This window comes from Leiobunum rupestre, chromosome 7, assembly GCF_980474605.1.
Source record: "Leiobunum rupestre chromosome 7, qqLeiRupe1.1.hap1, whole genome shotgun sequence".
NCBI lineage: Eukaryota > Metazoa > Arthropoda > Arachnida > Opiliones > Sclerosomatidae > Leiobunum > Leiobunum rupestre.
Genome location: NC_143390.1, coordinates 1,071,207 through 1,098,949, shown reverse-complemented (window position 1 = coordinate 1,098,949; position 27,743 = coordinate 1,071,207). Strand labels below are relative to the sequence as shown.

General features: G+C 41.4%; 3 protein-coding genes across 5 annotated transcripts; 1 reads left to right on the top strand and 2 right to left on the bottom strand.

Annotated features, from left to right (window-relative positions):
• Nucleotides 1-877: 877 nt before the first annotated feature.
• LOC149933864 (putative inhibitor of apoptosis) lies at nucleotides 878-1,405 on the bottom strand. Its single transcript, XM_090180956.1, has one exon. It carries the CDS (start codon nucleotides 1,403-1,405, stop codon nucleotides 878-880), a length of 528 nt encoding a protein of 175 aa, XP_090037082.1.
• An 18,478-nt stretch (nucleotides 1,406-19,883) lies between these two features.
• Nucleotides 19,884-23,056, top strand: LOC149933863 (uncharacterized). Of its 3 annotated transcripts, XM_090181353.1 has the most exons (8): nucleotides 19,884-21,270; nucleotides 21,330-21,422; nucleotides 21,496-21,752; nucleotides 21,812-21,889; nucleotides 21,949-22,457; nucleotides 22,517-22,591; nucleotides 22,649-22,717; nucleotides 22,774-23,056. In XM_090181353.1, the coding sequence occupies exons 5-8, from the start codon at nucleotides 22,378-22,380 to the stop codon at nucleotides 22,859-22,861; spliced, it is 312 nt and encodes a 103-aa protein (XP_090037479.1). In that variant the 5' UTR covers nucleotides 19,884-21,270; nucleotides 21,330-21,422; nucleotides 21,496-21,752; nucleotides 21,812-21,889; nucleotides 21,949-22,377; the 3' UTR covers nucleotides 22,862-23,056. The 3 variants fall into 3 exon arrangements, with proteins under 3 accessions (XP_090037479.1, XP_090037478.1, XP_090037477.1); XM_090181352.1 differs by lacking the exons at nucleotides 22,517-22,591; nucleotides 22,649-22,717; nucleotides 22,774-23,056 and having other exon boundaries at nucleotides 19,909-20,198; nucleotides 21,177-21,270; nucleotides 21,949-22,071; XM_090181351.1 differs by lacking the exons at nucleotides 22,517-22,591; nucleotides 22,649-22,717; nucleotides 22,774-23,056 and having other exon boundaries at nucleotides 19,909-21,138; nucleotides 21,202-21,270; nucleotides 21,949-22,071.
• Nucleotides 23,057-26,685: 3,629 nt separating this feature from the next.
• Nucleotides 26,686-27,525, bottom strand: LOC149933862 (uncharacterized). The gene has a single exon (XM_090180945.1). It carries the CDS (start codon nucleotides 27,523-27,525, stop codon nucleotides 26,686-26,688), a length of 840 nt encoding a protein of 279 aa, XP_090037071.1.
• Between the last annotated feature and the right edge of the window lie 218 nt (nucleotides 27,526-27,743).

Sequence of the window (27,743 nt, the reverse complement as noted above, 5' to 3'; positions counted from 1 at the left end):
TAGCCTTCACAAGTTCACATAGCTATATTTTTATAACAATTATTTTTTATTTATAAAACTAGATTAAGTAAGCGCAAAGGGCAAATATATAAACCAAACTTGGAGTTAGGGAATAATATTGAGCCAGTTTTGGGCAATGAAATTACCTGGACCATCATCACGATTGAGTGTGTTGCCGTCTCTACGTATTTTTAGAATTTCAAGAGATTCTCTAATGTTTAGTTTTAAATAATTGTCGGTTTTATATACCATATTTAATTTTTGGAAGTTAATTTCGTGTCTCGTTTCGGTAACATGTTCGGCTAGCGCAGATGTCGTGGTTTTTTGGTTCCGAACTGCTAATTTGTGTTCACTTATTCTAAATTTCAAATCAAATGTGGAAAAGTATTAAAAAATAAATCTTTAATTAGGAAATTCTCCAAAAACATTGTCATGGTGATGGACATTATTGAATTTCAACCAAAAACTCTGAATGACTATAAAACTAGACAACAGTAGAGAAATAGGCCTGGCCAAGGATAAGCAAGATTATAGAGCGATTTTATAGATAACCAGAATTATAGATAAGGTCTCTTCACCCATAACCACATTTTTTATAGATACCAAAATTATAGAGCGATTTTTATAGATCCAAAATTTTGGAGCCCTCTAACTCCACTCGCTCCTCATTTTATGGATACCTCCACTTACCTATCTTTTTTTTTACTTAAAATGTATTGGAAAAGAATAACGAGACGAATATTATACTAAATCATTTTTTATTACACTTTTCTGTACATGTTTTAATAAAATAGGCTGTAAAATATTATTAATAAGGAATAGTTAGTTCGATCTTCTACATCGAGGAAAAAGAAAGTTACGGGAACGAGGTCAAATTTTACGCGATGTTGAGCATGAATGATATTAAAAAGACGTTCCCGCAATAATAGTTTTTTGCAAATTTGCAATCGGGAAATAGTCTCCCGTGTTCCAGAAAGGCATCGTCTTCCGCACCCCAATCTCCGATCTCACCACCACAGAAAAAACACTTCACGCAGTCCGTAAAGTTGGTGTAGAAAAAACCTGCTTTGGTGAGTTCCATGTGGCACGGCTTCTCTAGCGGGAAACTGGTGAAAGTCTTCAACCGCTCGTCCGCATACCTCATAGGGCCTAGTTGGGCATCGTAGGTCTCCTGAAGCTTCGCGAACTCGAGCTTGGCGTACTCGCACTCGGGGAACAAGGCGGTGTGGCAATGTAAGGGGTTAGATCCCAGCTCCCAATCCCGCACCAGACCGTCGCACCAGAAGCAGATAGTGATATCCTTATGCCCGATAAAGAAGAAGCCCGCCTGAGCCAGTTCGAGAGTGTCCATATATTCCACCGGGAACTTTTTAGAACTAGCGACTCGTTTCGACAGGGTATTCATTTTTTTTTAGAGGAAGTTAAAAATTTAGTCTGACGCCTTCGTAAACTAGCGATCGAATGATTCCTACCGAACTAAAATCCCGGGGAGAAATCTCTAACTAGGGGGGAGAGAGAGAGAGACCCCGAATGAAGGAATTTCTCAAACCGTGAGAAAGTTAGGGAAAAGAGAGAGATTCCCACGGCCTCCAAAACCTATTATCCAATTGTGCAAAAATGTTTAGTCTCCAGTCGTTTCCGTTTATCACCATCTAAAATGTCAACCACCTCTTTTAAAAAACAGTATACTATGGCTTTCTCGGCAGTCAAAGAATAAGGTGGCTGGTTAGTTTCTACAATATCCTCGTCAGCTATAAAATGAGCTACGTTTCCACATTCTTCCCCTAATAGAAATTTACAATGGGGGAAATATTTCCAATGCTCACCGAAAGGACTATCGCCCTTTTCCCAAGCCATAAGTTCACCCTCACACGCGAAGCATTTAACAGAATCTTTATAATTTAAATAATAAAACCCAGCCCGAGCTAAGGCTCTACCATCTACGATATTAACATTGAATCCCTTGTTAAACGAGCGAATTCTCTCAAGCTCATGGCGCATAGGATTTAGCTCCGTCTCATCCGTCTGCTCTTTATCGTCTTTCAGCAGTGTTAGGACGGGAACATTCCCCGTATTCTCGTCATTTACGAATTTACATAAGCGATTCTGCTCGATATGTTTCAGCAACGGGACGTCATTAGTCATCCACCCCTTGACGACCTTCTCGCAAGAGAAGCGCATGACGTTATCAGTGTGCCCGGTGTAGAAAAAACCAGCTTTCGCTAGCTCCCTCGCGTTTAAAAACTTACATGGAAACCCTCTGAAACTAGCGATTCTATTTTTCTCAAAATGCATCTTTTTTAACGGAAGCCGAGTAAAAAATGGTGTCTATCACCTTCGTCCGCGACCGATCGAATGATCCTTAGAACCGAGGCGGGGGTAAATCCCTCTTTCCATCTCTCGCTGAGGGGTGAACGACCCCCCTAAAAATAGTCTATTATCACGCGGCCCCCCCTCGAATTCCTCGGGAGAAATATAAAATCTATTATTGCCCGGGCATGTCTAGACCTTGTCCTTCATCTAAGACTTCGACTATTTCGTTTAAAGAATCGTATATTAATCGTGATTCGGGGTAAGTCGAATAATTCAACTGGTTGTCCTTTTCTACGATATCCTCAGCGGCTATTAAATGCTTTACATTTCCACTTCTTGCCCTTGAAATAAGAAATTTACAATGAGGAAAATTTTCCCAATGTTTCTCGAACGGACTGTCTTCCTTATCCCAGTTCATTAGTTCCCCGGAACAGGAAAAGCATTTTACGCAATCTTTGAAATTCGTATAAAAAAACCAGCACTGGATAAATGCCTAGCTGCCCTTAAAGGATCAATCGGCAAACCTTCCTTATTATTAAATCCTCTAGTAAAGGAACGAATTCGCGCGATCTCGTATCGCATCAGCTTTGACCATTCAAGCTCCATCGACATTTCTTATGAACGGACAAAAGTTACACTCTTTTTCGTGTCTTAGTAACGGGACGTCGTCGACCGTCCAGTCCTTGACGACACGCTGACAGGAGAAACACATTACGTTGTCCCGGTGACCGACGTAGAAAAAACCCGCTTTCGTTAGCTCCCTCACGTTTAGAAACTTACAGGGAAAACCCTTGAAACTAGCAATTCTGTTTTTCTCAAAATTCGTCTTAAGAAAAAAAATACGTCTACCACTTACTTCTCCGACTTCGGGAATGATCCGGTACTAGACGACTAAAAAAAACCCTCGACTTTCTCTTTCCCCCACCCCCCTTACGAGTTTAGGCGTGTATGTTGAATAAGAAAACATAAATTCGAACGAAACATTTATTAACACAAAGGAAGATATTACAAAAAATGATAACACTGAATATAAGAAAAATGATACGAAATGAAAATACGCGCGCGAATTGAGAAAATTACGTAATGGTTTTTTAAAAACATAAGAGTTCGAAAAATAATTAATTGTTTTTTTTATAAAGAAAAGTTTTAAACGAATCCTTCGTCTTCCTCGAAGAGCGACGAGGGAGCCGTCTGGTGATGGGCCTCCAGCCACTTGGCGAAGCGGCAGGCCTTCTCCCGCGCGCAGAGAAGCGTCGGGCTCCCTCGTCGATGAAATCGACACCGATAGTTCTGGTCGATTCTGATGTCCTTGGCCTTGGGGCAACCGATTTCCCCGAGTTTCCTGAGGACGTGACATTTCTCCTCTCCCTTGCAGTAAACGAACTCGGAGTCCTCGGTTAAGGCCTTGAGCCGATGTTGTAGCTCGATGTAAGGGGTATCGCCGTGGTTCCACAGGTAACCGTTGATATGGGTAAAGACCCATTGATTTTGCCGGGCTACGTGATGAGAAAGACCGCTACCGTGGTACGGAGGTTTAACGAATAAACTTTTAACTAGGGGAAACTCCCCGACGAACGCGACGGCAACTTCTTTAACGACCGGTTCGTATTTCGCGCCGAGTAAGAATTCAAAATCGACAACTACCAGCGGTCTTTCCATGATGTCGCTGTTGGCTGATACCCCCTCTGACTCAAGGTAAGTTAAATCCGCTTCTTAAATAGGGTCTCCACGCGATTGTCATTACTCCATTAGTTCCTCGTGAATCTATCAGCGAAGGAGGTCAAACTCCGGCCCCTATAGCGATACCTTGATACCCGGGTAAATGCCCGAGGATCTCGTTTATTTCTAATGTGTTCATTTTTAATAATCAATCACCACGTTGCGATCTTTATCTATCTGCATTAAACTATGGAATTCCCCGTAACCGATTCCGTGAGCGGTGTTTCGAATCCCAACTCGATACGTAACTGTCCCCGTCTTACGGGGTTCCAATGAGAGTTGTCACTTGCGGAAAGATCAGGCGTGATATCAAAGGCATATAGAGTATAACCCCTCGGATATTCTGAGTGCGATAAATCATTCCCATCATCTTTAAAGTGTATATTCGTCCCCGTAAACAAGGTGTAATATTCACGGGCAAATTGATTCTGGGAAAACTTGGGCTGGAGAGGTTTGCTCGGAACCGCGTCCGAATCAACGTAGAGAGATAAGAAATTTAACCCGAATGGTTGAAAGTTATAAGGATTTTTATGAAAATCGCCCGCGCAAGCCGTATGTGAGGCTAGGCCGATAATAACGCGTTGAGGGAGCGGTCCCAGCCACACATTATCGAGACTCGTATTTGAAACGCCGGTGAGCAGTACGTGGCTTTTCACTTCGGTTCGGGTAAAGGGGTACTTCGCGGTGGCACCTAAGAGAGCGTTTTCGTGAGCCAGAATGATTTGAGGACTTATCTTGCAGAATTATTTGTCGATTGACAGGACAAAATATTTTAGATTTAGTTATTTGGTAATTAATCAAATATTTGGTGGTGGTCTTATTTGGTAAATGATTTAAAAAAATAATAATGTCGACTATTATCTTGTAAATAATTTTTTAGGAATATTTCATGAACATTTATTTGGTAAATTGTTTTTTACAAAATATTTTCAGACACAAAAAATGCCAATAATGGAAATATTTCCTTTAATTTAAATAACGAATAAGTAGACCGTGTTGTTTTTGCTTTGGTTAATCGAGTGAACGGTTGCCGGATATTTGATTCCTTGCTATGGCAACGTCTAGCGCTAATGCCAACGACACGCACCTCCAGGAACAAGGCTAAGACGATATTACGAAAATTATAGGGTCGGCAGTATAAGACGGGACATTTTTTCGTGTACTTACTGAACAGAGTGACGCGCAAAAGGTTGTAGCGCTATGGGTAAAGTGCGAACCAAAACGTGTCGATATAAAGGGAACCTGGAAAGCTACATCGAACTTTAAATCTCACTTGCGGAGAAAGCACGATTCTACCGTGGTGGAAGAGTATGATAAGTATATCGACGAGAAACGTAAGAAAAACCAGTTTCCATCAACTCCAAAGTTATTTTCCTCTGGTCGCGGTAGATCTGTAGTTTCTCAAGAAGGTTTTGATAATGACTTAACTAATTTCGTCCTCCATTCTTTGTCGCCACTCAGCATAGTAGAGGATCCCTATTTAATTAAACTATTCGAAAACCTCGGGATGCAGAAAAACCTGCAAGTTATGAAACGACGCACCCTCGGTAGACGAATAGATATCATTTTTTACGATAATGTTGAAAACCTGAAAAATACCTTTAATAACGTGTCCTACGTTTGCACAACGGCCGACATCTGGTCTGCGAAACGAAGAAGTTTTTTTGGGGTAACAGCTCACTGGATAGATACCGAATCCTTGGAACGAAAATCAACGAGTCTCGCGTGCCGTCGATTTAAAGGGACCCACAGCTACGACAGAATTTCTACTTTACTTCAAGATATTCAAATGGAGTACGGGTTGAGCACTAACAAAGTAAGTGGATTTTCATTTTAATACAGGGTGTTCCCAAAATAGTCGTAAGACCGAGCGTCTGCGGGTTCGACATGCAGCGACGCCGATCGCTATTTTTCCAGGAGGGGGGGGGGCAAGCTTAGCGCCCAACCAGAAAGAGTCAGATTAATAAATGAATTATTTAAAATTGATTAAATAAATCAAATATGCAACAATAGCTTTGTCCATCAGCCTCTTAATAAACATTTTTAAACTAATTTTAAAATGATTCTACAGTTTACTACGTAAGTAATTGCCTGGCACTTTAGGACTGACGTGCTCCCCTTCCCCCCCCCAAGGATCGGCGCCACTCTCTACAGACTAATTTAAGACGAAAATGTCCATAAATTGTTTCGTAACCTCGAAAAGGCGGCCCAAATCGAAAAAATGCCAAAGAACATTTTCATCTTAAAATGGTCTGTAGCACCCGCAGACGTTCGGTCCTACCACCATTTTGGGAACACCCTGTATATTTTATGTTTTAATGGTTTGATTTTGTTCGTCAAGGCCCTAGCTTAAAATATCGGTTCTTGATGTAATGAATATTAAGTTTAATGGCAAAACATTAATGTCTTTACTTAAATTACTTTCAATCATCGAATCAAGAATATGTGAAACTTAAAAACGTCGATTGACTGAGTCCGGCTTGTGGTCTTAGGGACCACTGTAGACCTATATTGCTACGGTACTGTACCTTTATTACCGATCTCTCTTCTGTTGTGATATGATTGTTAGAGGGGGCTCATATGTGTTACAGGGGGAAGGGGGGAAGTTTCACCAAATTGTAACACGTTTGCTACTTTGAAAAGAAATTAAGAAATTAAAACAAGTTAAATGTTTTACCACGAATATATATGGCAGTATTTTTCCTATATATTATCGCCACCGTTACCGATAACGGCAGTAACTTCGTGAAAGCGTTCAAATTGTTTGGCGTTCAGCTTTCCCGAACGGACGTGAACGAGGATTCCGAATTGAGCAGTGAAGAAAGCGAAAACGACTCTATAGAACACCTGACCACATCTACCAATAATGGCATTCAACAATCAAATGATTTACGTTTACCGCACCATTTGAGGTGCTGCGCCCATACACTCAGTCTCTGCACAACCACGGACCTCACCAAATGTATCAAAGCAACGGCACAATCAAGTTATGCTGAAATGTACGTCATTGTGGAACGCAGCTGGGAGACCTAAGTCAGCAGAGGTAAAGTAGAGATACTTTTATCAGAAGTAAATGACTTAATGAACCGAAGTTATTAGTAGTCATAGCTCTAGTGAAAAGAGCATTTTCATTTCGTCCCCGGTTTTATGACTTTTACACTAGATGGGGAAGCTCGCAGTCAAACCATTAGATGTATCTACTCACGTTTTATATATACTCTTATCCAACTTATTCCCATGGTTTAAGGTGTAATGGGTCTATCCACGTTATACTTAGATAGAAAATAATATCCACGGGTACCCGTGATTTTACAAAGTCGGGTTTGGCTAGAGTATTTTTATTGACAGTTGATATTTTCATAAAGCAGGAAGGAGTTATCAGGTTTATTTAACAACCTCCTCCTGCCCTGAGCGAAGTCTGGAACAGCCGCTCCGCGTTAACGAAAATGCCTCGTTAACATTTTAAACTATCCGATAACGTTTTGTTTATTAACTTATGTTTATATTGTATTACATTATTAAGTTATATTACAGAGCAGCTTTTTTCTTGACATTAGGTTATAGAAGGTATTTTAGGGCACACACTGAAGAGGCCTGGAGAAACGCGATGGAACTCTCTCTACGACTCTAAGTCAAATTCTCAGTGTAAAGGAAAATCTCCCAGAATTGTTTAAGGCGTTAGGAATAAAACACTCTTGATTCAAACAATCCGAGTTAGTCTACATAGAAGAACATTTGACTTGCGTCAAGCCTTTAGCAGAGGCATTGGATATTCTCCAAGGAGAAAAAAAATATTTATTATGAAATTGTTCTACCCTGCTTGTTGGCACTAAGGCGAAAGCTGGAAATATTAAAAACAAACTCCTGGACCACTTGCGTGCCATTAGTTAAGTCACTTCTTAGCAGTATTGAAACTAGATTTGCCGACATTTTAAATATCGCCAGTCCAGAAGCTGAAAACGCTGCTATTGCAGCAATTTCACATCCAAGATTCAAAACGATGTGGTTTAATTGTATAGCTTATATGCACCACAAAAATCTAATTAACCTGTTTACAACTACGGTGGCTGCAAACATGGAATCCACTAAAACTAAAGAGACTAATCTACCACCAGACAACGAAGATTTTTTTGATTTTGGAACAGTTCAAAACCACGAGAAAACAAGAATGAAAAAGACGGCCAAAGCAGAAATACAGGTAATAAATTTTCATATCCATGAATTTTTACACCATCGCTTTACTACTGACATGGATACAATGTACCCATTTCAAATGGGGCAGGGGCGCCAAATTGTGTTAAAAGAGGTGCTAAAAGCTTGTCGATGAGCGGGGCGCCAAATTCAAAATATAAGCTGTACCACTTAATTCAAAACATTCCGCGCCTGAGGCTAGCCAATCTTTTAATAAACATAAGTTCCACAATAAAGTTAATTTACTTGGGATATTACTAAATACAAGTACAGACACAGTGTATATCATAAGTAACATAAAAACCATGAGTATTACATTTCGTGTTCTCCTCTTAAAGCTAAATTATTTAAAGTCGTCTGTCTCGGCACTGACCATATAAATGATTAAATTCTGAGGACTGATAACTCTCCGTAAGTTGAAACGCAAGTCATTTTAAACATTATTTTTTATAAGCTCTTTTTCTTTCTAAACTGAGACCGTAACGTGTTTAGACTAGTATATAATGCCGTAATGATAATTGTTTGGAAGAATTTCCGGTTTAGAATCTTCCGATTACGCAATCAATCCGAGACAGACTATCATTAAACGACATCGTTCACTGTCATATTTATGGTATATATTATACAGTACGCGGAGAGAATAACGAGTGTTTAGAAAGTATTTAATTAACCGTGTCGTTTATGGTTTAAAGGTTTTGCAATACTTGGAACACTCAAGTTTTGATATTTCGTCGTTGGCGGCTTTCTCGGAAGTAAAACGAGTGTTCTTGAGGTACAACACGCCCCAGTCTTCCTCCGCTCCAGTTGAGAGACAGTTTTCATTCGCGACAATGGCGAACTGCTCAAGGGGTAATAGGTTGTCTGATAAAATGTTTGAGAAAAAAGTCCTATTAAAGGCTAATATTCTTCCTGATCGATAATGTATTAAAATGGCGTTTTGCCGAAATTCCTCACAGACATTTAAGTCTTTTTTTTCTTTTGACGTCCTTTTGCGTGCTTTGGTCCGCACCTAGAAGAACATACTTGTATTGAGGGCCCAGCACCTAGCGGAACTTATTGAGCCCCCGAACTTTTGGGGTTCCTTCATTTTTTCCTTCGCAAAATGAATTGTGTTGTGAGAAGAGGCTTGGTTTCCCGCACTCAATAGCGGTGGGCCTGCGAAGCGACACTCCTTAGGGTTTTCTGCAAGGATGTTTTCCGTGATCCCAAGGACGATTTTTTTGTGGAATATGTCCAGGGCACTACCTTCCCCCTCACCGAAAACCAAATTTACAAGGGCCCCTTAAAGGGATTATAAGATCAATTATTTCTGTCGCCTTCCAAGAGTTTCGCTGTTGGTCACTGAGTCACTCCCTCCTATGGCTTTAGAACCTTTCGCGGTGCGTTGTAGAGGCAATCCCAAAAATGTGGGAGTCTTGCATAAATAACACATTGTAGGTTATATTCCCGTTAAAAATACATTAGCCCCCCCTCTCCCGCCAACGGTGGGTCTGATTTCACTGTGCAATTGCTGGGGAATATTGATCCTCTTGGTTAAATTAAAAATGGTGGTGGAATTTGTTTTATTGTCTCGGACACCGGTATTTACTTTCAGTCTACGAAACATTGTATTTTATTTTATAATTTTGTAATATATTCAGTTATTTTCCTTGAATCTATCCCTCTCAAATAATTCGTCTACTAAATAAAAACTAAACAAACTATTTTCGACGATTTATTTGTAAAATACCCAAACCTGAAATATCCGTTGGAAAAAATATTTCATTCTTTTTTATTTGTTAGATAAATTTATTTGAAATGATTTAATATAACAGATATTTTGACCTTTTTTATTTATGAACTAATTATATTAAAAATATTTTCTTATAATTATTTAAAATTTTTTCTCCATATAAATTAATTATTACATTATTGATAAATAATAACTAACAGGGAAAAACTTTATTCGTTATTCGCTAAATGATTTTTTGCCCATCTCTGATTACAAGTTGATAATTTAACGCCGGGGTCTAAATTAGCCCCATTCTCCCGCGTTACTTTACATTTAACGTGAAGGAGAGTCATCGCGAGATCCGTATACTCCGGGCTTTTAGGGATACAAAATTCAATTTGGGAATCATCTCGTAGCGTAGAGATCGGTCGATAGAAAGTTGGAGTCGCGCTTTCGACGCTAGTTTGGACGGGGGTGACCGAGAACAGGTCCAATTCCGATTTCAAGGCTTCAACTTGGTACATTTTGGTTCTTTTAGTTGAGGGAAAAAATGTCACGAACGTGTTTCGTGGACTTCCGACGAGCTACTGTCCCGATTCTGCGTTTAACGGTCCTTTTTCTAGTGTTTCTCCTGCTCGTTGTTTTCTTCTTCTTGCTTCTCGTTTTAGTTCTCCTACGCTTTTTCCGCCCCGAACCGCTTTGTCCGGTTATCTAGCGCTTCACCGAAACGTTTCCTCGCCGAGGATTTTATATTTTCCCCCGCAACGGCGTCATTGAGAATTTTACTGCCGACCCCTAACGCTTGTTTTCCTATATACTTCGCCCCTCTAACTAAAAGAGGGGAGGCCCAGCGGAAGAGCCCCGAGAACAGACTTCCGAGACCATGTCCTTTCTGATAAGCCACTCCTTGATAGAAATTAGACCCCCGGTTTGGGCTGGTTAAGATAATAATTTTTATGGGGACAGGACCCCCGCGCGTCGAGGACATCCGGCTTAGGCATCTTGTTTCCGTAGATGTAGTTTAACCGTCAGAGACCCGAAGGCAAATGGCGCCGGTTTCCCCTGAGGGTTCATTATATGTACTTGGATCGTGTCGAAATAGCGTTTGGAGACTCGCACGTAATGAGGCACGTCATATATTTTCCCGACGTTATCCCCAAACGAGCCTTCTACGGGGACAATCCTAACGAGAGGAACGAGAGTGTCACCCACCATTTGATCTTCGACGATATTAGTGTAAACGTAAAGTTGAGGGGGGATTTGAAAGCCTATAAGGGCCGGTCTAACGCCCCGGTAACCCCTTTCCAAAGATTGAATCCCGGGATCGAAGCCCAATGTCATGGCTAGACCAAAATGAAATTGCACTAGTACGTTATGACGAAAGGGGCTTATTCGAACTCGGCGCGTGATCTCGTTATATTGAAGAGACGTCTTCAAATCTTTAATAATTTCGTTTATTACCTTAATTAAATGTTCGATAGAAGAATAGTATCCTATGGGTACCCTATAAACGTGGGAGGTCCCTCTGGGTCTTCTAGGCTGAGCTGCGCATTCGGCGATCTGAGCTTCACCCGTAAGAGTTTCACCGTTTTTGGCGACATCGAAAATCTGCTCCGTTTTTTTCCCTTTCGGATTTTTTCCCCGGCGTGGTAATTTTACGCGTTATTCCCAAAGTAGGTTGATCGGCTTGAGGCGGCTCTAGGTTTTTTTCGATGCTAGTCTCCGGTTCATTTTTCTTGACTTCGATTGGAGACGGGTTACATTCGACAGGAGGGATTTCGTCGACAACCATGAAAACGATAGTGTTTTGTCCCTCGAGGACGTTGAAGAACGCGCTAGTGTAATTTATCTCAGCCAGCCCGCACCCAAGACCCCGCCAATTCGACAGGTTTCGGTAACGCGGAGGTATAGGAGGCCATCGTATTGTCGGCGTAAACCCGCATGCTAGCGTTTGAAGGTAATGTCAGATACATCTTTTTTCTTGTCCCACGAGTTCGCGTTCGGTGGATATCCTACGAAACTGACAAATTATTCGACCTGATTTTTGCGTTTTCGAGACTTGAGAATTTTATCGATCTTGTATAGTCGAGGTTTAGCGACTAATTGCAGTTCTTCCTGATAGTAACGTCCCTTTATTGCATCCCCCGTTAAATCTTCGATCATGAAAAGGGGCGGGTCTAAATTTACGAGGCGGGTGATTTTAAAGACTTCCTTTGACCAAGTACCGGGATAGGCTTTATTAAAGACCCCCCTGTATTTGCTGATACGGCAAAAGTCACCGACTTTAAGTTTAGGTTGACGCCGGCTTTTCACGGGAATTCCTTATAAATTGTTTTAAATACTTTCAGGATATTATCCGGTTTCACGTCTAGGGGTGACATTTTTATCGTAGAATGTTTTGTGGTATTGTAGCTATGAATTAAATCAGGGAGGACGTCCAAGTATCGGTAAGTGTTATAAGCGGTGAAATATTTATACATTTTAGCCTTGTACGATTTAGTCGAGCGACCATACACGCTTTGATTGTTTCGTTTTCGCTAGTAAAGAATTTAACTTTTTTTCTTTTAAGGAAATCCTGATATTTTTTCCCCGTGAACTCCCCCCCTTTATCGGTTTGAACTTTAAGAGGCGTGAGATCCTCGAATATTTTCTCGGTCGCGGCGATTACGTCTTCGGCTTACTTACTTTTTATAGGGACTGCCCACGCGCGTCGCGAGAATGTATCGATACATACTAGTAGGTAATTAAAGCCCGAATTGTGTTCGGAAATGTCTCTCATGTCCGCTAAGTTCATTTGAAACTGGCCGCCAATATTCGTGACAAAAACCTTGCTCCTTTTAAATTTCCGATAGGCGGTCTTGTGTAACGTGTACGATTCTTGCTTCGTTAACCATTTTTCTACCGTTTCCCGAGGAATACCTCTGTCTTTCACGGCCTGATAAAGTTTTTCCAATCCGTCGAAACTCGCGGGATGTTTTGGATCGTAATAAATTTTTTTCAAGACTGCCTCGGGGTTAGAAACTCTTCCCATATTGGTTGTTCCGTTTTCCTTTTTTTCGCGCCTCTATTGATAACCCCTTTCGAAAAGGCCCGGGGTTTAAATTCGAGCGGAGTCCGAACGACTGATGCTTTTCTAGGTTTCGCTGAAAATGTAATTTTTTTCTTCTTCACTCGCGGGATGGTTTTCTTGAATGATACCGTAGGCGTGAACAAGGCGTCGAACTCGTTCCAACCGGTGGGGGGAGGCGTTCGTTTTCTATTTATAGCCCCAACGGCGTAACTTACGAGCGTAGCGATATCTGACCCGGGCACGCGCGTTTGATCTATAAACAACTCGCCTTCACTCGACCACGAAACTTTATCGCCTAAGCTAATCAGTCGGTTAATTAAGTCCTTCGCACTCGCCCTAAACTGAATTGGTACGAGGTTTAAGAAGGCCGTGTCTTGCCCGGTTTCTTTTCTATTTTTTGGCTTCGTCGCTAAATCCTTTTTGTTTTGATATCGATGGAACATCTGCTCGAATAATTTAACTTTATCCCTAATGTCAAGATTGGAATTGAGTACGTCGGTCATGCTATTATTTAATTCATCCACGGAGGACCGTAACGGATGGGGAAACGAAAATTGAGGGGTATCTCGAGAGGGGATGAGAACATTTTTATTATTATTATTATTATTATTATTTCCTAACGAGTCGAGGGGGACTAAGGCTAACTTTTGAGCGTACATTTTTTTTATTTCCTTACGAACGAACTAAAATCCCACTGAGGGCTGAAATAACGGTGGGGATGAGAATACTTAGAATCCCGTGACCTTTTTGAAATAAAATTAATTTCTTCTTACGCCAGGCTACTTTTTTAGAGGCTACCTGTCTAATGAATTTCTTTTGTTTAGCTAGTTTTCGTTTCTGACAAGGGTTTAAATTCCCTTTCAAAGTATTATCGCAGCATTCGGCAATAGCGTCAATTAAGGGTTTTTTAGGGTGATGGAGAATAGCGCGTCGTTGTTTAAAATTTGATCTACCTAGGGCCGAGAGAAAATCTTTGTGTCCGGCAACCAGGGCCGGCATTTTCAAACTGGATAGGGACTTCTTCCTCTCCGCTGACTTTATACTCCCTACTTTTTTTTCTTAGGGATATAAACCATTTCGGTTTCGTCGGGGGAAAATATCCGTTCTTAAACGGAAGTCATCGGGGCACTCCTGCCTGTTGGCGATAAGAATATAGCCGTGAGGGCGTTTGGTCGCGTCGAGATAGGCCTCGATAGCGAACCGGTAATTGGCGCCTCTAAGTTGACGGAATAATATAGCGGGTTGAAGTTGATCACGAGGGTTTTTAAACAAAACAATGTAATTCGCGTTCAGCGAACAATCGCGCGCATCCTTTGTTTTTGGGAAAATGTTCTGGGTTATAAATACGAAGCTTATATTAAGGTGGTGAACGCCTTTCGTGAAGAAAGCCCCGATTTGACCATTGTTCTCGTTCATTAAATCGTCGGCGATGAGGAGAATGTGTTCGCCTTCTTCACCGGGGTAATCATCGAGATTGGGGACTCCTTCTCGGAACACTACAGAGTTTTTTAAAGTGTCATAAAGTGTTTGCCGCTCACTATAATGCCAAAATATTTTTGTCGGCGGAGGGGAAATCATTTCATCTTTATTTTTTATAATTCGCGCCATCAAAACGGACTTCCCGCTACCGCTCGGTCCGCTCAGAAGAGCGGAGAAAGGACCATACAGTGGTAACATGCTTTTATTAAATGAGGTCTCTAAGTTAAACTACATCGATATTTAAGAAACAAACCGTTCGGGTAAAAATAAAAATATGAGTTTAGCGGTGTTCTTTACTTAATACTGATGCTGCCATTTTAAGTAGGACTTATCGTCTAATATGAGTTACATTATAGGTTAATAGTTTTAAAGCCATAACGACTTATCTTTCGAATATGTTGGATAAAAAAAACAGTTAATACCGAAACTTCGCGTATAAGGGTAATTAACCAATAATTCCTTTTACAGACATTCTATAAGCGGGTTATACCTGAATATTAGGATATGTTTTTCATTCTGAACTAGTCATTTTTTTTAAATATTATTCTTTATATCCGAACGGTAATGTTTCGAAATTATCGATAACGCGTAATTTATTGACAACTGGTCGATATTTTTTAACTTGATTTACAGTTACCACTGTATGATCATTTAACCGACAAATATGATGGGGGATTTCGATTTCTTTCTCGAGAGTGGGCGCGTCTACGTCGATTCCGAGCATCCCTTTCAACGAGTCCATAGAGATGGAATTTCTAGTGGAATAGTTCTGCCTGAGACCTTTAGCCTTAACGACCTCCTTAATTTCCAAAGTATCGCGGTTGAGTAGGCGGAAGGCGTAATTTTTCGGGCCGCCCGAGCAAAATTCAGTAATATGCCAATTTGGACCAAATTCTGATAATTGGTCCGTCATATCCCCAAGAAAGGTTCCTTCCTGCACGAGTTTATTCCCATCACGTGATCTATAAATTAAACTGTCCGTATCGTGGTATAATATACTATTCCCTAGATCCTCTAGGTGACTATAGAGCAAAAGCGGTGGTATAACAGGCTAAAACTACGTTTACATGAGCCAAAGCCGGATCGATTTCCTTGAGATGTTCCCATTTGAAAAGCAACGTCTTATCGTTTATCGCCAAAACACTTTTCGGGTCGTTAAATAGTTTAAAGAATTGTTCGCGGTCCTTAATGATCTCAGTTTTTACGAGGTTATTCCGTTGTCCCCACTTACCGTAAAAACTATTTAACATTAACTTCGCGACGGCACGTTTACCGGGGTTTAACGCGATCTTCGCGGGATCGAGTTTAACGCCTTCGTGGTCCTCGAAATCCGAGACGTATTTGTTTTTTTTCGTCGGGGGTAGTGATCCCCGCTGGAAACCCCGAAGCCTCGGCCTTCATTTTGTACATGGTCTTGATGTAGTCCGAAAACAAGCCCCCCTCCTGGGTCTCCTTGTTATACTGCGTTGTTTGATAATGCCAAGCTTCGTACATTTCAATCACTTTGTAACCTCTGGAAACGGCTAGTTTCAGTTCGTCGGAAACGAATGTCCCCACGAATGCCCGCTCGGGATCGGAATGAGGACAACGTCCTAGAAATCTTAGACGTGCACAGGTACCGCATAAGACGAAAAGAAGTCGCGAATTATAGTGCATGGGTAGGATAGGATGAAAAAGTCTAGGAGGGGCAAGAACGCGACACTGAATTAACCCGTCCAGCGAATCTAGATCTCGTAAATCATCCGAGTCTAGTAAAACTTTCGGGTGACCGACGGGTATTTTATCTAGAAGGTTGACAGTCGGGTAAAGTGAAAGCATGTCGACGTTAAACGCGCGTTCATCGCCTTTGGCCTTGTAGTAAAGGTCTGTCGCGTTAACTCTCCCTCCGAAAAACGCGTCTCGAGGATTCAAGGGTGAAATTAACATGGCACGTACTTTTTCGAAAAACGCCTTATCCTTCGCTTGACGGCGAAGCGCGTAATAATCGCATTCCCAGATCTCTATAACGTTTTTCTTAAGTTTCCGGAGTTGAGCAACGACCCTGACTGTTTGTTGGTACCGGAGGTTGAACGTTTGTGAGGGATCTGACCATAGAGGTCTGTCTCTTCCCACTACTTGACAGCGAACGCACCCATGAAAATAGCAGCCCTGGAACATGTAAACGTCATTTCCGTCAAGACCGTCCACTTTAAATTTACCTACCATAGCCTCCCGCCCCCGCATAGCTGACACTATTCTTATACCCCTGCGTTTTTCTTCCCAGGCGAGCCATTCAAAAGCCGCGGTTGATTGTCGGTCCCTATTTCTCATCCCCCGGGGGGGAGTATCCCTATCGTGTCAGGAATGAGAAAGCGTTTCCTAAAGACGTAATTGCAGGCGCCCGGAAGCGTGATGGCGGCGCGGAAAGGGTCAGTGTCACAGATTTACATGAACGTTGCGCATCCCAGTCGGAGTATATTGACATCCGCCGTACAAAACGAAATCGCGTCTTTTAGAAAGTCAAAGTGACCGCCCGCGGCTATTTGCTCCCCGTGCCATTTAAGAAGGGCCGCTCTTTCCTTTACCCCTAGATAGTTAGCCCCGTACGCTTCGAGGGGCGGAAATTTATCCCCCTTCTCGGTCGAATAATTAGTGGTTATGGGGTCAGCGGGATCGAAATTATTTTCGACAAAATTAAACAAAAGGTGAGGGAATCTACCCTTATCCATGGAAGGCCCTAGTCCAAACGTCTTCCTAAACGCGGCGAGTCCCATGGGGATGAACGAAAAGGAATCGAGGAAATTGAAATTAAAACAGTTAAAGAAGAGAATTTTAGTCCCGTTTACTATTACGAATGGCACAAAGGTCTCGTCGATTGACAGAACGGCTTTGAAAACGAATTGGAGATCATAACATTTCGCGGCGTGGGCGAATAAGTAATTTTTTTTAATATCCGCTAAAGTTCTGATATAATCCACAAACTTCCCCACGACATTTCCCCCGTAAAAAAATTTTTGTCGCGAGCTAAAGCGGATGCACACCCCGCAATCGAAGTTCGAGTCTCGCTCGTCGATACACGCGGGGCATATAATTTGGGATATTAGAAGAAACGGCTCATGCTCGAACGCCCCCTTTTTATTTACGTGTTGTTTATTCTGAATCGACTCGATGTCATAAAACACGAAAAGATAAGAAGGCATGCCCCCTGGTGCTAATCTTCGTTTGGTCATGTCAGGCTCGGGGTGGTCTTTAATTCGCTGGACGAAGCAAAGGTGAGGATGCGGCGCGTGCTTTTTACAAATACGACAGAAAACTTCCGAACAAGAATGGATAGTTTTCCTAGAGCGATAGTCCACGTATTTGTAACAGTCTTTGCACACTTTAACTTGACTACAGAGGGAGGGAACCGATTCGCGATGGCTTTGGAAGCATTCCAGTCCGTGAAAGGAGCGAAAACAATCGGCGCATTTGACGAGCTCACCGGAGCATTTCTGATGTCTGAAACAGGATTTGCAGAAAATTGCGCATTTGTGGCGTTCCAATTTATCGTATCCGACCAAGCAGATGGAACACGCATAATTAGGGGCGAAGAATGAAGTCAATTTCGCGATTACGTCATAATGTTTCTGATTATAAATTAAATAAAGTTTATTTTCCGAGTTCCCGCCTTCCCCTTGGAATAATACTCTAGGTCTGTCGTTATAAACCTCAAAAACGATTATTTGATAGTCAGAGAGAATAAATTGGAAATGCACTAAACTCGTGAATGCCCCGCATTCGCGTTTCGAAACGCCGGCCTCGACGCGTAACTCCTCGGCTTTTTCCCTTTGTTTTCGCGAAGAGGCCTTGTACAAAGCCTTATACTCCTGGAAATATTCTTTATTTCTTGGATTTCGTGTTTTCCTTAAATGAGCGATAGCAATAATTAATGCTCGCGGGAGACACAAGGAGTCTTTGTTTTGGACTGAGATAAAACTCTTTTTATCGCGTATGTAATCAATATGCTTTTAAGTCCGCGTCGCCTCAGGGACCCTCCGTGAGGTAATCTTACCACGTTTAACGTGAATAAAATTGGTGAGTTCCAGAAATCATCTCGCTCATCCAGATAGATCTCCCCTTCGAGTAAATCGAAAACATCACCGGGCTGGAGTTACGATTTCTGGCGGAAGGAAATTTCGAGCACCCGCGCCGGGAAAACTTCCGAGGTACACGAAATTTGAACTTGGTCATCATCGAGAAGTTGATCAAAAATAAAAGTCACGAACTGCGTAATCCCGAGTTCTACATCCGCGATGAAGCGCACTTCAACGTATCTTCCAACGAGATTGAATAGCGGGTATTCTTTCGTTCCATCTTGGATAAATTCAAAATTCGCGGGTAGTTCCAGCTGAAGACCCTGGCCATCTTGTTGAACGGGCGGAGCCTCGATGACTTGAACAGGAAGTGGCGGGATGACCGCGAGCTGTAGAGGATCCTCTTCTTGAAGAGCAGGTACGTCTTCAGGCTGGGGTGCTTGAAGAGGCTGAGCGATTTCCGGTTGATTACCTCCAACTTGAATCGGGGGTGGTTGGTCGATCTCTAATTCATCGAGCGGAAATGGTTGAGGCGGTAGAACATCATCATCGTCCGCGGGGAGAGGTGATAAAAGAGGAGGAATATCTTCGCTCGAATACCAGTTAAATGATGAAATCGAACTTTGACTAGTCCACTTTAAAATTTTATGCGAGGGCCCTGGTTGATCTAGAAAAGTGTCCGGGTTCTTACGCGGAGAAGGAGAAAACACTGGACATGGAGAAAAAGTGTCTCTAACAAATATCGCGTTAGTGGAAGTCCCGGCTCGCGGTGAAACTTCCCCGGGAACCGCTAAATTAAGTGGTAGAAGTTGCGATGAAGATCTCCTTTTTCTAGAATGAACTAGGTTATTAACGATTGGCCCCTCGTGAAATTCTGGTGTAATATTCAAATCGAGGGGTAGGGTAATAGAAGTTTTTACTTCCGGATTCAGACTTCTAATTTTACGAGTAAAGACGTGGGTATGCGAATCGCCGCGAGAAACAGTGTCTCTAAGAAATACCGCGTTAGTTTGAGGAAAAGTTCCGGGTCGGGACGAATCTAGCCCTAAATCCGCTTCAGGAACCGAGTTATTATGGGGTAGAAGTTGTGAAAAAGATCTCCTTTTTCTAGAAGGAAGAAGGTTATTAACGCTTGAACCCTCGTGAAATTCCGACGTAATATTATTCAAGCCGAGAAAAGTATCTACTTTAAAATAGTTAGCGCCGTCGACGCCAGATGGCGATAGCGCTCCTATATTTGGCGAGGCAAGGAGCGAGTCTCTCCTCTCCTCGCCGCGCGCCAAGGATTCCGGCGAACCGCCCGTTGTAGCTAAGCCACGTGTCTCGCTATTCGTGGAACCGTCAGCTGGGGGTTTTGACGTTTCGGGAGGAAGGAGCGAGTCGCTCCTCGCAAGGAGCGAATCTCTCCTCTCCTCCCTGCGCGCCGAGGTTTCCGGCGAACCGCCCGTTGTAGCTAAGCCACGTGTCTCGCTATTCGTGGAACCGTCAGCTGAGGGTTTTGACGTTTCGGGAGGAATGAGCGAGTCTCTCCTCTCGTCTCCACGCGCCAAGGCTTCCGGCGAACGGCCCGCCGCAGTTAAGCCACGTGTCTCGGGACTGTCAGCTGGGAGTTTTGGCGTCTCGTTTAAAGGGAATTCCGCTAGCCAATTTTCTTCTTCGGGAGGTAAAAATAAATCGTCATTAAGCGAACATTATCGATTAGCGATTCCAATTCTCTTAAATTATTGCAATTTCGCGGGGTTAGAGGTATAAGTTTAAGGTAGTCAATAAGTTTAATAAAAACGCGTACCAATTCCAAATCTTTCAAACATTTAGGTAATTCACGCGGTAATTCGTGAGGGCAAAGGGTTAACGAAGTTAAAAAGTAAAAAAACCGGTATAAGAAATCAATGCTTACCGGTCGTATATCGGATTTAAAATCGCGGAGTGCGTTAAGGAAATTTAGTTCCATATTTTTCGGCTAAAAAATTTCGAATGGGGCTTTTTAATCGGGTCCCGGGTCTATTTATGGACTCGCTTTTTAAGACCCCCACCCCATCGGGGGATGGTTTTCCAGACATGTAGGGGGGTGGAAAAATGAATCGTGTCTATCCAAGGCGTAATATTATTCAGGTATAATATTTCCCACGGTTTTTTGAAAAACAATCCCATTACTCACAATTTGAACCGCTCGTATTATCCCCCCTAAATTCATCGACAGCTTTTCTGGTTCGTAAAATCTCGCTTTAGAAATAATAATTGTCGGATTTTTTCGTATTGTAGAAAAATAACATTCCTGTCTTTTGTATTTTTTTCCCCGTCCGATATAAAAATTCCTCCTTTTATTGAAAGTTAACCTTAAGTCGTAAACTCCCCGGTTGTATTCAATAACTTGGAGGCGCTTTTATTTGGTGAGGAAAACTGTCTAGATTTCGTGACAATCTCTAGCGGTAAATTACGCGTGGGTCCAATGAAACTCCTTCGAGGGTTAATCCCCCCTAGCGGTCATCCGGGTTTCGACCTCGCCCCTTAAAATGACCGGTATATCTAGCCTCGCGAATTTACCGATAGTCAGAACAAGTCCAAGAAAAAAACATGGCCTCCGGGAATTCCCGAAAACGCTGGTAAATTTTTCAAATTTTATTTCGCTTGATTATTTTAGTTCTAACTTTTTAAATATTATCGAGCCGTCAAGCCTCTTCATCATCCTCCGATTCCTCCTCTAGGGAAGAGCTGGAGGCTCTTACCTCTATTTCGTGAGTTTTTTGATATTTATATATATTTTCGTTATTGTAATTTATATTTTTTTACCTAGTTATTCCCCTGCAAGCCCCGTTCCGGGCTATTCTCTTTGGAACGAGAACCTTCTCCTTCCTTCATCACCGGATGTGGTGATAATTTCTCCCAAGTAGGTTTTTTTAAAAAAATCTTTAACCCCTTTTTAAAAAATATCACCGCCTGCTCTCCCCGCCGTTATTCAGGGCGACCACCGCTATGTGTCGTCTTTAATCTCCCTGGCCGCCGTGTTACGTGGTGCATTCCATGCGACGCGTAACATGGCAGACTCTCTTCGCCTATTTTCCCTTGATCATCATGATTCGCCTTCTCTTCAAGCCACTGCCCTAGACTTTCAGGTGGTAGTCGACCATGCCTGGGCGGCCCAAAACGCCGCGATTGCCCACATCACCTCGGTGATAACGGGAGATTTCACCGAAACCGCCTTCGCTGCTGATTTGGGGTATTTAATATTAATTTTCAAATATAAATTAAGGGTTTTAACATTTTTTTCGAAATCAGCTTAATCGTGCTGCCGCCTATCCCTAATTTCCTGAACGACCTCGAAGTCGCCGTTCCTTCTCCTCCTATTTTACCTTCGTAAGTTCGTTTTTTAGAAAAAGTACAGTTTTTTTCTGAAACTAACTGTTTTTTTACAGCTCCGTCCTCCTCAATTCACCGCCTGTTTCGCCTCCCCGGTGCTTTTTTCATCCCCGGATTTAAAAACGTGTTATTTTTGTATATTTTTATATTTTTCTCAATAAAAAATGTTTTTTCCAAAAGTGTCTTTAAATAATTCCCAGTAAGCTTATTTTTGTCTTCTATTTTCACCATTTTACTCCTTTCTATGGAAAAAAAGTCGAGTATTATCCCCACGTCGTTTGGCTCGCGGCAATTTCTACTTGCAGGTGCGGGTGATTCAACCCCTGCGGGCACCCCCCTTCTCTCGACTTGCTCATTGTCATCTTTTTTGACCGCGAGTGCTAGAATTCTCTGGCTTCATTTCCAAAATGTCCTCGCGAAACGAACATCAAGAGTCAATGTAAGCTAAAATTCGGCCTATTTTTTTATTTTACATTTCTTAAAAAATGATTTTCGTTAGCCCTGAAGAAGGTCGATCGCAATCCCCGGAAAATGTCATCGCCCCTGCCCCCATTCCGGCGGTAGTGTAAGTTGAAATTGGTCAAGTTTTTTTTACAATTCTTTAAAAAATATGAAATATCATAGCCCCGCTGGAGGTCGGACACGCCTGGAGGTAATCCGAAGTTGGCGCAGTCGGTGTATTGCCCCCATCGCAGAAGCGTGAGTCGCATTTGGTCTAATTTTTTGACATTTCTTAAAAAATATGATTTTCATTAGTCCAGGGGGAAGCCTACCAACTCCGCGAATTCCGGGGTACGGGCGTGGCTGTCCCGTCATCCCCGACCCGTAAGTTATTATCCTTTAAAATAGCGGTTATTTTTTAAATATATTTTTATCGCTAGCGGCTGTCAACTCCCCATTGGGCGGGGAATATTCCAACATCGTCGTTGTGTAAGAAGAAATTTAACTAATCAAAATAAAAAAAAATAATATTTCTTTAGCCTACAGCCGAGTTACCCGATGTGGTCCTGAACGCGGTCCAGGGCATTCTAGCCGCGGCGCTGGCCGAGAGGGCGCATTAATGTCTTGAGTATGTCTTACTTTTTAATCGCTGCTCCGGAAATTTTATTAAAACCTATTTCTTTTTTCCAGGTAAAATTTTAAAAAATCAAATACTCGTTCTTATTCCACCTATAATTTTTTTGATACAATCAGTGATGGAAGTGTAAAAAAAGAAGCCCCCTAGTATAGTTAGAAACCCCTTAAAACCTTTAGTACTTATACTAGCTTCTTTTTTTTAAATTTCAGCAGTATATTTCGGAACTTTTTTTAAGGGTAATAAAAAAAATCTTGCCCAGACGTGATATATTTTTTTCCCAGGGGTGCATGAGTCATCCGAGAGATATTAATACCGGGGGGAGCTCTCGGGTTTCGAAGCGTTAAGATGTCTTACGATTTGGGTAGCAGAAAACAAGATGCAAACTTTCAGCGGAAAATCAATTTTCGCTGGCGTTTAGGAAAAAATTCGTGTCTATCAATTGGCTTAAAAGGCGAGGACCTGGAAATATTCTTTTTCAACGACGTTACTTTCCAATCCTCAATATGCCTCCCGCCAGTAGCTTTTAATAAGATGTATCAAAATTGGTATCTCATTGAATCACATACTAGAGAAGTTGAGAAAAATAAATTTAGTCTCGAGCTTGCCAAAATTGGGGGTCGTACTTTTGAACTTCTAGCTAGTAAAGGAAACGTTACTCTTTTGGCGTATAAAAGTTTCGGGAAAAAAGAGGAATTCCAACTTGGCGAAGCGGGTATCCTAGCTTTAAATTTATGTATCCACGCCGTCGACAAACATTTGACTGAAATTGAGAAGGAGAGGCCCTGTATTGAAGCGATGTTCGAAGTTCTCAAACTTCACGTTCAACGAGTTGCCGGCTACCCTGACAGCGAAGATTGTGAAGAAATTCATTTCGGCCAAGGAGATTCCGATATGTTTCCAGACGTAATGCGTAAATTTGGTTGTTATTCGAGTCCATTTACCATTATAAGCGATTATACTAATCTAATTGAGAGGCGTAACCTGACATCTGCTCTTCAAGCGTATAACTTGTTCTTCTTGTGTTTTACACAGTTACCAAGTCTGGTGTATTATCAAAATTAAAAATAAAAAATGAAAAAAATATATGTCTTGTTATTCAACTAATATTAGGCAATTGAACGCGGGTCGTGAAAGAGACTTATTCCTACGAAAAAAGAGCGAGTAACATTCTTGGCTTGCTATTGTCGGGAAGTCAGCGGCTTGAACGGTCATTGTAAGTATCCCTAAAAGGACGGGTGGTGAGCGAGGCTCTGTAAAAACGCCGGAGGCAAAAAAGGCGAGGTTAAGTACAGTGGATCTATAAAAATCGCTCTATAATTTTGGTATCTATAAAAAATGTGGTTATGGGTGAAGAGACCTTATCTATAATTCTGGTTATCTATAAAATCGCTCTATAATCTTGCTTATCCTTGGCCAGGCCTATTTCTCTAACAGTATTCATTGTTTGACCCTTCTATTAAAGATAGAACTGATCCAATTCAAACCATACTTATTATTAATGTTGGGAAGTTATTGTTAATGAACGTTACTATCACACCTAATTTATGGCAAACCTTTCTTGAAATGTATGCGCGCGGTTTTAAATAAGTGTTGATTAAAAGAATATCTCAGGGATTAAATAACATGATTAAAAATGTATAGCGTAGGCGTTGATGTTTTACTGACTTATTTTTTTAGCCACATTTCAAGAAATAAAAAGAGTCAAACGAAAAAGAGGGTCAGATTTCCCAGTCAAAAAATGCAATCAACCACACCAGATAATCCAAACGTTTAAGATAAAAGAGCAAAATTAAATACGGATTATGAAAAATCCAAACGTTTAAAAAATATAATGAAACTAAAACTTTCGAAAAAAAATTTACTTTTATTTGTAGCCCAGGCACTCTAGGGTTTTAATCGAACAATTTAGATTACAAACTGAAATTTTGCATATAGGTAGTTTTTGACGTAAAAAAAATATACTAAAAGTCCCCACCCCTCAGATTCTTGCGTCGCCGCCATTTTGGAAAATGGCGGCCATTTTGCGATTTTTAAAGAAATTTTTATTTTTGCAACGGAAGGCTGTAAAAATTTAAATACAACGGCTAATATGCCTTTAGAACTATATCTACGAGATAAAAAAATTCGAGTTTTATCGGCCGCCATTTTGGAAAATGGCTGCCATTTGGCGTTTTTTGAAGGAATTTTTTATTTTCGCAACGGAAGGCAGTAAAAATTTAGTTCCAACGGCTAATATGCTTTTAGTACTATATCTACTATATAATAGAAATTCAATTGAACTGGCTGCCATTTTGGAAAATGGCTGCCATTTGTCGTTTTTAGAAGGAATTTGTTATTTTCGGAAAGCGTCAACGGGAGGCAGGAAGAATTTAATTCCAACGGATAATAAGTGTGAAAAACTATACCTACGCGATAAAAGTTTCCAAATTGAATTAAAAGCCACCAAAACCATCACTCACCCAACACAGTGACTCGTATCCGACTCTTAACCAACGGTCTTGTGATACTATTGTAGTAAGGTCCACCAAAATAAACCAATTGAAATATAAATCTTCAAATATTTTTAATCACCTTACAAAAAGAAACTGACTAGTAAATTTCGTTCGCGTTATAATGCGAAATACAGTAAGTGTTATCACAGATTTTACATGGAACATACGCATAAATTTTGTCAATGGCTCAATGTTATAAAACAATACTAATGACTAGGTTTAGTAGGATATTTACGATTCAAAATTTTCGTCGTCGTCGTTGATGAAAAAGCGCTCAGAATTATCGCAGCTGTTACCTCGGCAGCGTGCACACATAACTGTACAAACAAGCCCAGCTTTCTTACATTCGCAGTTTTTCTTGCAGGATGTTTTGCAGCCACAACTTATCAGTTTTAGGAGAACGTCTGGGGCTGGTGGAAGTAGCGTTGCAATAGGTGTTAAACATCCGTTTAAATATCGTTTCCACCCCAACTTTCAGGATCCAATTCAGCGCCTCGCCATTGTTGCACTTGATAGTACACCCTGTAAGAATGTTGCCTCGCAGCTGCGGATGTGGGTGGGAGTTTCGCTACCTCGAATGCAGATTTTAGAGCTAAACGAGCCATTGATCGATTATAGTTATAGTATCGACAATAATCCAACATGTCCAGATTTTGACCGCCATAGAATGAAACTAGAAACGTTTCACCTATTGCAGCTATGTCATCGTGGGACGCATTGGGTTCATTAAATTTTGACACTAAAGCTCTTAAATCTGGGCTGGATTGGAGAATTTTCAGCGCTGTTTTCTTTCCTTTTCCATACAACGCGGACGTGGTATCACAACCGGTAATAGCGTGTATAAATAAAATATGCTCCGCTACTTCTGCCATTTCTTTTCTGAGGAATTTGATACTAATAAGAGTACTTCGAGTGTTTTTCGCTCCTGGCTTCATAAAATAAATATCTGGACAATTGTCAGCTAGTGAAACAAAAAGTACCAAAATATCAGTATCTTCGGCTACAACTGTTATATTTTTAGATTTCGCTTCCGTAATTGCAGTTGTGACGATTAATCTATCAGCGTCCGCTTCTGCTTGGTAGCTGGTAATTCCAGATTTTGCTAGTTTATCGCGTAAGATGTTTATAAATTGGCTTTTGTTGAGGGAATTACTTAGAAAATTGGCCTTTGTAGTTGACACAAACATGTTTTCTTTAACTTCTAAGTTTGCCGAAAGGTTCCGTTACTTTTGTAGAGTTAACTGTATTATAGCCATCAAAACCACAATTACTCGCGAACCATAATGAGACATCACGAAAGATTCGTATAAATCGATTACTTCCGCGTAGGTAGCTGGTTTTGGCCAAATCACCTTGTGCATAAGATGTCCACCATCGATAACGTAGCAGGTATCCGGGTTAGATACATCGGCGTTTTTAGTCGCTATGCCTATTAGCACTTTTGCTAGTGACGCATTTTTCCCTTTTCTCATGGATATATCGTCGAATAACGAGGGTGAGCGTGGAGCGAGCTCGTAAGACATGAAATCCAGTAGATTATCGCTAGACTCTATCACGCACGTAATTCTGTTGAAAAGCTGTTGATAATTTACGTCGATAATTTCATCTCGGATTTTTACTCCATTTACCATTGAGGCCAAAGTTTTAACTTTGTTATTACGCTTCAGTTTAATATTTGCAAAGTTACTACCGACCATCGCGGTCATGGAATTCATTCCGACGAGCTTCGCTTGATGAGAGTTTACTGATTCATCTGCTACCATTCCACTGGATAAGGAAACGAGATGGCTAGATTGCCTTTTGAAGGGATTTCGCTCCATGAGCCAAGCCACGAGTTTATTTGTGTCCCCTTGATCTCGAGATTGACGACTATCACGAAGTTCCACATGCTGCTCGGACGTACCACAATAAACTCCACTTAACCGCTCAATGGCGTCGCTAATTTGCACGCAACCCGGCATGGCGTGTATCCATGTTGCTAAGACATTGTCTGTTAGCCCTCTGCCGTGAGTTAGACCACCAAAGGCCTTCATAGCGTGCATAAGGACCTGCTCTATGGTCATGTCGGTCCAGATTGCCACCCCAAAATCGATCAGATCGGCGAATTGTGAAAACACCCTCTTTTACTACCTTTTCAAATGTCGATTCTGGAAGCAAATTTTTAATATTTTCCATTTGCTGCAGGTAAATTTGTGCGGCTTTTGCGTATGGTAAATGGGCTGCTGCATGGAAGAAAGGTAGCATTTGGCGTATAGTATGCAAATGAAGTTCCCAATCGCCA

What these genes read in the sequence shown, in the direction of transcription:
- LOC149933864 (XM_090180956.1), bottom strand. Translation starts at nt 1,405, where the DNA reads ATGAATACCCTGTCGAAACGAGTCGCTAGTTCTAAAAAGTTCCCGGTG.
- LOC149933863 (XM_090181352.1), top strand. Translation starts at nt 21,571, where the DNA reads ATGGCAGACTCTCTTCGCCTATTTTCCCTTGATCATCATGATTCGCCT. An exon ending in GCCTTCGCTGCTGATTTGGG is followed by an intron (nt 21,753 to 21,811) that starts GTATTTAATATT and finishes TTTCGAAATCAG; the next exon opens with CTTAATCGTGCTGCCGCCTA. An exon ending in TCTCCTCCTATTTTACCTTC is followed by an intron (nt 21,890 to 21,948) that starts GTAAGTTCGTTT and finishes GTTTTTTTACAG; the next exon opens with CTCCGTCCTCCTCAATTCAC.
- LOC149933862 (XM_090180945.1), bottom strand. Translation starts at nt 27,525, where the DNA reads ATGACCATAGAGCAGGTCCTTATGCACGCTATGAAGGCCTTTGGTGGT.